Source organism: Lithobates pipiens, unplaced genomic scaffold (assembly GCF_037356315.1).
Source record: "Lithobates pipiens isolate NorthernLeopardFrog02 unplaced genomic scaffold, aLitPip1_a1.2 Scaffold_13, whole genome shotgun sequence".
Taxonomy (NCBI): Eukaryota; Metazoa; Chordata; class Amphibia; order Anura; family Ranidae; genus Lithobates; species Lithobates pipiens.
Window position 1 is genome coordinate 184,716,997 of NW_027507718.1, and position 10,085 is coordinate 184,727,081.

At 40.4% G+C, this 10,085-nt stretch overlaps 1 protein-coding gene across 2 annotated transcripts; it reads right to left on the reverse strand.

Annotated features, from left to right (window-relative positions):
* Window positions 1-500: 500 nt before the first annotated feature.
* LOC143974495 (olfactory receptor 13G1-like) lies at window positions 501-7,160 on the reverse strand. Of its 2 annotated transcripts, XM_077475962.1 has the most exons (3): window positions 7,052-7,074; window positions 4,841-4,947; window positions 501-3,818 (listed from the first exon to the last, which is right to left on the reverse strand). In XM_077475962.1, exon 3 carries the CDS (start codon window positions 3,795-3,797, stop codon window positions 2,865-2,867), a length of 933 nt encoding a protein of 310 aa, XP_077332088.1. In that variant the 5' UTR covers window positions 3,798-3,818; window positions 4,841-4,947; window positions 7,052-7,074; the 3' UTR covers window positions 501-2,864. The 2 variants fall into 2 exon arrangements, with proteins under 2 accessions (XP_077332088.1, XP_077332087.1); XM_077475961.1 differs by lacking the exon at window positions 4,841-4,947 and having other exon boundaries at window positions 507-3,818; window positions 7,052-7,160.
* Between the last annotated feature and the right edge of the window lie 2,925 nt (window positions 7,161-10,085).

Genomic DNA, 10,085 nt, shown 5'->3' on the forward strand with positions numbered 1-10,085 from the left:
ACTCATAAGTGGCGCACTCTGTGCCTTTTGGGCCTACGTGGAATTGGCGCCGCTTTGCTTCTCTCCCCATGGAACAACACGATTGGGGGTGGAGAGTTGGCTGGGGAGGGTGAGTTTCTGCACCTATTTCCTGAGAAAAAAGCCCTGGATATAATATATATATATATATATATATATATATATATATATATATATATATTAGGGCTGCGGAAATTAACGATTAATTGTTCGATTAATCGTTAATTTCTTTGATCGGTCAAAATAATTTTGATCAAGGACGATCCGCGGAGTCAGCTCCGCGGTCTCGCCCATAGGAAAGGCTGCGGCTTCGGCCTAGCTCCGGAGCCGCTGCCATCTTGGTCCACCCGAGGGCAGCCGAGACGTGCACGCTGACGTCATCATCGCCCGCCTGCTTGTGTCATAGTTTCATAGTTTCATAGTTAGTAAGGTTGAATAAAGACACAAGTCCATCCAGTGTCTACTCTGAGGATAGACGGGTCTGCCTGCTGTCTATTCCAGACAGAGCAGACAATCATGAATATTAAGGTATGGGGGAGATGTGAGGAGATGTGGGCAGTACTTTATGGGGGGAGAAGTGGGCAGTACTTTATGGGGGGAGAAGTGGGCAGTACTTTATGGGGGGGAGATGTGGACAGTACTTTATGGGGGGGAGATGTGGACAATACAGCATGGGGGGAGATGTGGACAATACAGCATGGGGAGAGATGTGGACAATACAGCATGGGGGGAGATGTGGACAATACAGCATGGGGAGAGATGTGGACAATACAGCATGGGGGGAGATGTGGACAATACAGCATGGGGAGAGATGTGGACAATACAGCATGGGGGGAGATGTGGACAATACAGCATGGGGAGAGATGTGGACAATACAGCATGGGGGGAGATGTGGACAATACAGCATGGGGAGAGATGTGGACAATACAGCATGGGGGGAGATGTGGACAATACAGCATGGGGAGAGATGTGGACAATACAGCATGGGGGGAGATGTGGACAATACAGCATGGGGAGAGATGTGGACAATACAGCATGGGGGGAGATGTGGACAATACAGCATGGGGGGAGATGTGGACAATACAGCATGGGGGGACATGTGGACATTACAGTTAAAAGTTAAACTAACTTTCTATGTTTTTCTTAAAGTTTAATAAAAAAAATTTAAAAACTATGTGCATTATAATTAATCGAAATTAGTCGATTAATCGATTTAAAAAAATCGATTAATCGAACAGGAAAATTTTAATCAGTAACAGCCCTAATATATATATATATGTATATATATATATATATATATATATATATATATATATATATATATTTATCTTACAGAGGTTTTTTTCTTTTTACATTTGTAGACTAAGCAGATAAAAAACCCAATTGCAAGAATTTATTATTGGAGGGCATTATAGTTACATGCCTAAATGTTACATTGTGAGCCTTACATCTAGACCAGCCTTTCTCAACCTTTTCAACATAGAGGAAACCTTGAAATAGTTCTCCAGTCTCAGGGAACCCCTGCTAAAAATTAGAAATCTACAACTCATGATACATTAATGTGATGGTCAGTGGGAAGAATGGTCTTAACACTTGTGGTCATTGGATAGAATTACCTCCTTACAGATAGCTAAAAAGATCAATGGTGTCAGTGGGAACTTATCAGAGAGGCAGAAATTGCCAATGCTAAAGGAACCCCTAGCAACCTCTGGAGGAACCCTAGGGTTCCACGGAACTCAGGTTGAGAATCACTGAACTAGGCCATCGTGTGATCTACAGTACACTCATTGTAAACATATGGAGAGGGATGAGTTATCTTTTGAGAGTAATACAAACATGAATTAAATTGTCGTCAGCTGATTGTAAAATGTTTAATCCAGTCTTCAGGTCAAGACCATTCTTGATGTTCTCAATTTTCTTGTTTACAGTTAAACATACCTCCCAACTTTTTGATGGGAAGGAGGGACACCTATTACCAAAAGTATGTAGGCATAGAACACACCCCCTGCCATGCCCCCTATACAAAACAGGATTAGCTAAACCCACAAGTGTGTTTTTTTTTATTTTTTATGATTACTGTTCCTTTTTACTGGCTGTTGAAATTTACAAATCTTGAAATTTAGAAATTGGATGAAAGGTTTAACACTGGGAAACACTGTTTGAAACATAAAAACTACATTTTATCTACAACTATATAGATTAGACCCAAACGAGGAGGAAAGAGGGACAGAGGGAATCGAATACAAATCAGGGTCAGTCTCTCAAAATCAGGGACAGTTGGGAGCTATGGTTAATGGGGGATTGGGCAGATATAAAATGTCAAACTTAAAGGTACCTGTATGAATATGTGTTAGGGATACCATGGCAGATATTTTGAGCATGACTGCTGATTTAAAAAAGTTGGTAGACATGTGTGATCCTAAACTTGATGCTTTCTAGAGATGCTATAAATGTAGCTAAATTGGGAAACTGGAGTTCATCCTCAAGTAATCATTGTGCAGAACACTGTTACATTGGCATATACTGTACTATCTAGTATGTAGTAAACAGGTATCTGCCTTATATGTATGTAATTTGCACATAGAACCCCCCTTCTCCCCACACATACTTTCCCTCACCTTTTGTGGGCATATACGGTGTGTAAGATTCTGGTGCCCATCAACATGAGGCAGCTTTCTGGGAAATCATTTTTTTGGCAGGCAAAATACTTTTCTCAAATATAAGTTAGTGCCATATCTGCTGCCAACACACATTTTATTTTTTAAGAAAATTATCATATATTGTGAACACACTGGCCAAACTCACATTAGTTCCTGAAATAACTGAAGAGACTGATGCACAGTGAGTCACTTTTGAAAAACTGTCTTTTTGCAAAATGTCTTATTAATGGCATTAATCACCTCCTTATTCCTGAGGCTATATATAACGGGATTTAACACTGGAGATGCAATGGCATACAAAGCCGATACAACTTTATCAGCTTCTAACTGGTTGCTGAAGGCAGGCCGTACATAGGTATAGATGACTCCGCCATAAAAGATAGTCACTACAGTAAGGTGGGAGGCGCAGGTCGAGAAGGCCTTCTTTTTTTTCTCAGCAGAACGAATTTTCATAATAGTGGAAATGATGTATGTATAGGAAATAACAGTGAGAATAAAACATATCATTCCCAGCAGAACATCGGATGCTACAATAACAATATCATTAACATATGTGTCAGAATTTGCCAACTTTAAAACTGGAGGAATTTCACAGAAAAAATGGTCAATGATGTTTTGCTCTCTAAAGCTGAGTTTCAATATAAGGCATGTATGAGTCATTGAGTTCACAGAGCCAAGGATCCAAGCAGCTCCCGCCAGACATACACATGCTGTCCTGCTCATTATTGTTTTGTACCTTAAAGGGAAGCATATTGCCACATACCTGTCATATGCCATAACTGTCAGAAGAATCAGTTCAGTACTTAAAGCAGCAGTGAATAGATATAACTGGGAGATACAGCCAGAATATGAGATTGACTTCTTATCTATCACAAGTATCTGGAGCATCTTGGGGATAGCAGCAGTTGTGCAACAAATGTCCAATATGGAAAGATTAATAAGAAAGAAATACATTGGAGTGTGAAGACGAGAATCTGAACTTATAACAATTGATATCAATATATTTCCAACAAATGCCATTATGTAAATCAGTAAGAATATGGTAAAGAAAAGAGGTTGGAGATTTGGGTAGTGGGAGAGCCCTACCAAAAGGAACTGCATGAAGGATGTTTGATTCATTTTGGATGATAATATTTATTCCTATAAAACACAAGTAAACACATAGGCCATATATTAAACCAGAATTTTAAAGAATTTACAAACAATTATATTCTATTTGATTTCTTACACGTTCAAGAACAGAGAGAAAAAAAAAAAAACATGAAAAGGATACAAAACTGATCGTCATTTCCATCTGCAGTGTGTTGCATTGAGGATACGAATAAACTGATCAGGGGTAGGTGCTTTGTATGGCAGAACATGCAAATAGATGCATCTAGAGCACTAGATGCATCTTTGGTAGCATGCACTGGTATAAATGTTAATTGTCATGTACATAAACTATATGTATCAAATCACTGTCAGCAAACACCAAGTCATCTTAGCTCCCACCATGATCACAAGTAGATTCTGTGTACAAATTTAAATAGAAGTGTACCTTTTTTTTATTATTAGCATTCATACAGTGCTGCCAATTTACACAGCACTGTACATACAGTACATTCATATCATTCCTTGCCCTCATAAAACCTACAATCTAGGTCCCTCTCACATGAAAACATACTACGACAAATTTAGACAGAGCCAATTAACCTACCAGTGTGTCTTTAAAGTGTGGGAAGAAACCTACACAGACATATGCAACATGCAGATAATGTTGTGGCCAGAATCGTAACCAAGGACCCAGTGCTGTTAATGCAGAAGTGTTAACTACGAAGATAGTGTTCTTTTCCTTGGTGGTCTAATATTTTGTACGTGGGGGGAAAAAAGTGTTGTAACACCTTATGTAAGAAAATATCCGTTTTGTATTTTTACTTTCAATGAGTAAATTCATTAAGTTGTTTATTTAAAAGACTTTAGTTAAAAAATAATAGCCATCCCAAGTGCATGTGGCAAGTGTGCACATTGTGTGTGATGTTGTGCACGCTTGTGCATGAGAATACAGGCTTCTGAGTATGCACTGCAGACTACAAGAAAGGATAAACACTGGACAAGTTGGGAACTGAGTATACATTTGAAGTATACTTTATTGTCACTATCTATGGTGAGAAGAAGATATGTACATGGGTGGTGAGAAGAGAGTTCCAAAGAGTGCATGCTCTTCAACTTTGGGCCCTTTAAAATGCCCCAGCAGCGTGTAAAGCACCATTGTGGGATATCCCATGCAAGGCTATAAAAAAAAACATATTTATGCATTTAAATATTTGCTAAACATTTTAAAAAATGGTGCCTTAAATACATCAACATGAAAACGAACATTTCAGTATAAATTCAGTTAAAAAATGCTGCCACTGAGTTGTAAATCACAGGTCAAACTGAATTGTTATGCATTGTAGTGGACAAATGTAAAGTGCTGGTGCCTTTAATGCATGTCAACTTAGAGATTGGTGTATAGTGAACTTCTGTGAGAGCTATGATATATTTAGAAGAAATAGCTGCAGGTTACATGAAATATAGGAAACAAGGGGTTTCAAGGAAAAGACTGTAGAGAATTATACTTCTCAGGAGCACAGAATGCCCATTCACAACTGAACTGGCTTACCCAGCGCTTCTTTCAAGACACGTTTGACACTGTTTTTTATTGTTGGGTTAGCCTTGATGGTCTAAGCTTTTTCTCATATTTTACTAAATCCTCTCAACTGACAGGTTATGCTAAAGGCGGATAATTCTTTTTCATGTATGCCCTGAATATCAAGACAGTATTTAACCGCTGTATTTTATTTATATATTTTTTTGTAAGATTTGAACTTCTATTTCTCCAGAGGGAGATGGCTGGTAAAAGGCAGTTGGGAACCTGTGGATGACAGCTACATCAAGCCTTCCATACTCAAATAGTACTCAGCATAGAACGGGTAAGAGGGTACGGTGCTTTTGGGCCCCTGAGGGGGAACAATTAAAGGGCTTTAAGTGAGTTTAGAATAGCAGCTTACAACATGGATGCTGAGTTGCTGATATCTGGGTTGAGTAACCAGCTCACAGTCAGCAGATGGGTAGCCAAAAATGATCCATGGAAGTCTGCCATTGCCAGCTCTACCTGTGAGATGGGTCTTAGTAAATGTACATTGTTTTTATCAGGAGGCTTGCGTGCTTCTAGAGGGCAAGTGGTCAATAGCTGGGTGAGAGTTTTAAAAAAAAGTTTTGGTATCCAAGTTAGTATGTTTCAAAATTGGTAGGTACATTTATGCAAGATTTTCAGTTTTAAAGATTGATACATCTAATTAGGCAGAAGGACAGGTTTCTCCATACTTTCAGTTTTGCCTTTACCTCCTAAAGTACTGGCAACAAACTGAAGGTAAATGTGATTAGTGGGTTTGTCACCAAAAAGTCTAGATAGGTAAATCTCATGACCCATTGTAATTACAGGGTAACATCTGCAGCGTTTCTGGCTCCAGGCTTGACTGAGAAGGGAAGATTGACACAAAAATTATAGTGAAATCATTTAGTAATTACAATAGTCCTTGCAAGGGAGGGCCAGCATCATTTAGACATACAGGGCTACCTGCTCCTGTAACCAGCGCACTTTTAGGTCTCTTATAAGTTGTGTGACCCAGAGGAATATACTGCTACATTACAGAGTAATTCTATATGCAGAAATGTGCTCAATATTGTTTACTAAGAGGGCATTTCATTGTACATTTGTCTACAGTATTAGTATATCATTATTAAAAAAAATAGTTGTATGTGTTCTGATATAGGGGGATCGACTTGATTGAGTATCTGCATGATTATTAGCCATAAACGTTGTAGAAATAAATAGGTCAGATATGTTAAAAATATTTGCACAGCCATTGGCATTCCAATGATACGCTCTGACATTGATTTGGACATTGTACAACAACCAGCATGAGTAACCAACCTGATTTCATCTGAGTTGCATATGGAGTGGTTTATTGAGTATTTCATTTACTCTAAAAATATTTTTGTCTGCTGTAACAAAATATTAACATAAAAAATAATCTGTAAATTTGTATCCTTTTTAGATTAATTATGAAAATACAAGTATAATAGAAAGTAAGTTGCATGATATGTGTTAATTTGTATACAACTGCACAAATAAAATATGTGTTTATATGCGGTCAGTTTACCATTATTAACATCAAAATAAATTACATTTACAATATTTCCATAAATTTACATTCTTTTTTTTTTCAAATAATGAACACGTAAGCAACTTTGTCATCGCAGATGATGACCTTTTCATTTATATTCTCCTGGCTGGATGAAAAAAAATCAATCTGCACATGGCCTGTGGAATATTGGAATATCCTACTAACCTGTGTGTTCTGATGAGTCACTTCTGTGTAATAAATAGAATTGGTAAAACGTGGACAGTATTTATAGCTCACTACATAAAAAAAAAAATTGTTTAGTCTTTCCTCTGTGTCATTCCCAGTGCACCGGGAACAAAAGGGAAACAAATGGTTTTACAAAAATAATTGACCAGTGTACATCTCTGCTATAATTTGAGTTTACGTAAGAAAGGGAATAGTACCATTCCCATAAATGTTACAGAATAACATGTTTTTCTAGATGTTATGATAAACAAAGGCACTTAAGGAAGCTCTCCAATTTAAAAGAAACATTTACATTGTAATAACCTATTTCTCCATTCTTAATTTGTTATAATAGTGAAATTCTATGTCTGAGGGATATATGTGCTTTATTTCACTTCTATTCTCTCCCCGTCAAAGCAAAAATCACCCCAGCTGAGGGAGTGATTTGGATCTAAATGTTAATACATCTTTATAAAGGTGATTTTTGCTTATTTGTATGCACATTTTTACAGGCACAAAGAAACCAAGACTTTTGTTTCTCATTCAAAGGAGTTTCTTCCCCTAAGATCTGCTGTGTAAGGTTGGTGGCCACTATGTCCTGGAGGATATGATCAGGGCCGATCCTAGGGTCACAGACGCCTGGGTGCAGAAATATTTGTGATGCCCCCACATTGGTGTGGTCATCGTACTAACTCCTTCCCTTTACAAATGTTTACAAATATCAATTATTCAAACACAGAAATGCTCCTCCAAGGAGTCTTTGTTACCCTGGGATCCTCCCACGATCTCTTAACAATAAACAAAATACAGGAAAAGAAGCAGAGTACTTCAATGGGACCTGAAGTGGGGGGGGTCTCTCTAATGGACACAGAGAGGACTTCTATTAGAGAGTTTGTTTGAAAGAGCCCCCAGACATACTGCAGACATACTACAGGAGATGGTTAGAGAATGCAGACATGATACAGGAGATGGTCAGAGACTGCAGACATGATACACAACATCAATGCAGCCTCATCAGTGCCCATCAAATGCAGCCTTACCAGTGCCCACCAAATGCAGCCTTATCAGTGCCCACCAAATGCAGCCTAATAAGTGCCCATCAAATGCAGCCTACCAGTGCCCACCAATTGAAGCCTACCAATGCCCACCAAATGCAGCCTACCAGTGTCCACCAAATGCAGCCTACCAGTGCCCACCAATTGCAGCCTTATCAGTGCCCACCAAATGCAGCCGTATCAGTGTCCACCAAATGCAGCCTACTGGTGCCCACCAAATGCAGCCTTATCAGTGCCCACCAAATGCAGCCTTATCAGTGCCCATTAAATGCAGCCTACCAGTGCCCACCAAATGCAGCCTTATCAGTTCCCACCAAATGCAGTTTATCAGTGCCCACCAAATACAGCTGTATCAGTGCCCACCAATTGCAGCCTACCAGTGCCCACCAAATGAAGTTTATCAGTGCCCACCAAATGCAGCCGTATCAGTGCCCATCAAATGCAGCCTACCAGTGCCCACCAAATGCAGCCGTATCAGTGCCCATCAAATGCAGCCTACCAGTGCCCACCAATTGCAGCCTACCAGTGCCTACCAAATGCAGCCTTATCAGTGTCCACCAATGCAGTTTATCAGTGTCCACCAAATGCAGTTTATCAGTGCCCACCAAATGCAACCGTATCAGTGCCCATCAAATGCAGCCTACCAGTGCCCACCAATTGCAGCCTACCAGTGCCCACCAAATGCAGCCTTATCAGTGTCCACCAATTTCAGCCTCATCAAATGCAGCTTATCAGTACCCATCAAATGCAGCTTACCAGTGCCCATCAAATTCAGCCTACAAGTGCCCACCAATTGCAGCCTACCAGTGCCAATTGCAGCCTACCAGTGCCCATCAAATGCAGCCTACTAGTGGCCACCAAATGCCGCCTACCAATGCCTACCAAATGCAGCCTACCAGAGCCCACCAAATGCAGCCTACCAGTGCCCGTGGATCACGCAGATCTGCCACCTCCTGCTGTCATGGAGCTTGGAATTGAATCACCCGGGTGGCCACTGTTACAAAGTCCTGCCTCCTACACCGACTTGTGGCTTCTATGGTACACGTCGCACCAATTCAATTTCATGGCATTGAATAGATGTTGCGTCTATCACAGAAGCTGGTCTAGGAGGCAGGACTTTGTTACAGCGCCGCCGGCCATTTCAAATCAAAGCTTGTGCAGTGTGAGTGACATACACAAGGAGAGAGGGAGTACTCTGGCACTCAGGGCAGGTACAAGGATTTTTAACTACATAGGTAAAGATGCATTTTGATGCCCCCCCCAACCCATTCGCACCATCATCTTGCTACTCCCTGTCTAAAACCAAGCTGGTACCTCCTTCACAATGTGCCTGTAATGTGATGGGGCACAACGTGAAGGATGTCACATATCACTGAAAATGAAGCTGTGCTGAACTTCCACTAAATGACAGTGTATAATGACGGGGTGGGGTTATGCATTCCTCGCTTTCCCTCACACAAACAAGTCAGGCAACATGAAGGGTTGGAAACCATAGTTCGCCATAAACGGGGACAATTGGGAAGCAGAATTTAAGGCACTAGTGTGAGCACCCACCCACGGTAAGAGGTCTGACCAGTTGTTATGGTGGTCAGAAATATAGCAAAGTAGGAAATACTCCAAGGACTGATTGGCTCATTCTGCAGTCCCATTAGACTGCGGGTAATATGCAGAGGAGAAAGCAAGCTGAATCCCCAACTGTGCACAAAAGGTTAGCCAGAACTGGGACATAAACTGACTACCCCTGTCTGAGACAATAACCTTGGGTAGCCCATGTAAGTGAAAGATCTCCTGAGCAAAAATTCAAGCCAGTTCCTTAGAAGTGGGCAACCTCTTAAGTGGAATACAATGGGACATTTTCAAGAACCGATCAACCACCATAAGGATAACTGTATTCCCTTGGGAGTTGGGTAATTCCACAATGAAATCCATTGACAGGTGGGTCCAGGGCCTCTCTCCATTGGGTATGGGTCGTAGGAGGC

Bases quoted from the DNA above. Each gene is read 5' to 3' on its own strand.
- LOC143974495 (XM_077475962.1), bottom strand. From the start codon at position 3,797: ATGAATCAAACATCCTTCATGCAGTTCCTTTTGGTAGGGCTCTCCCAC.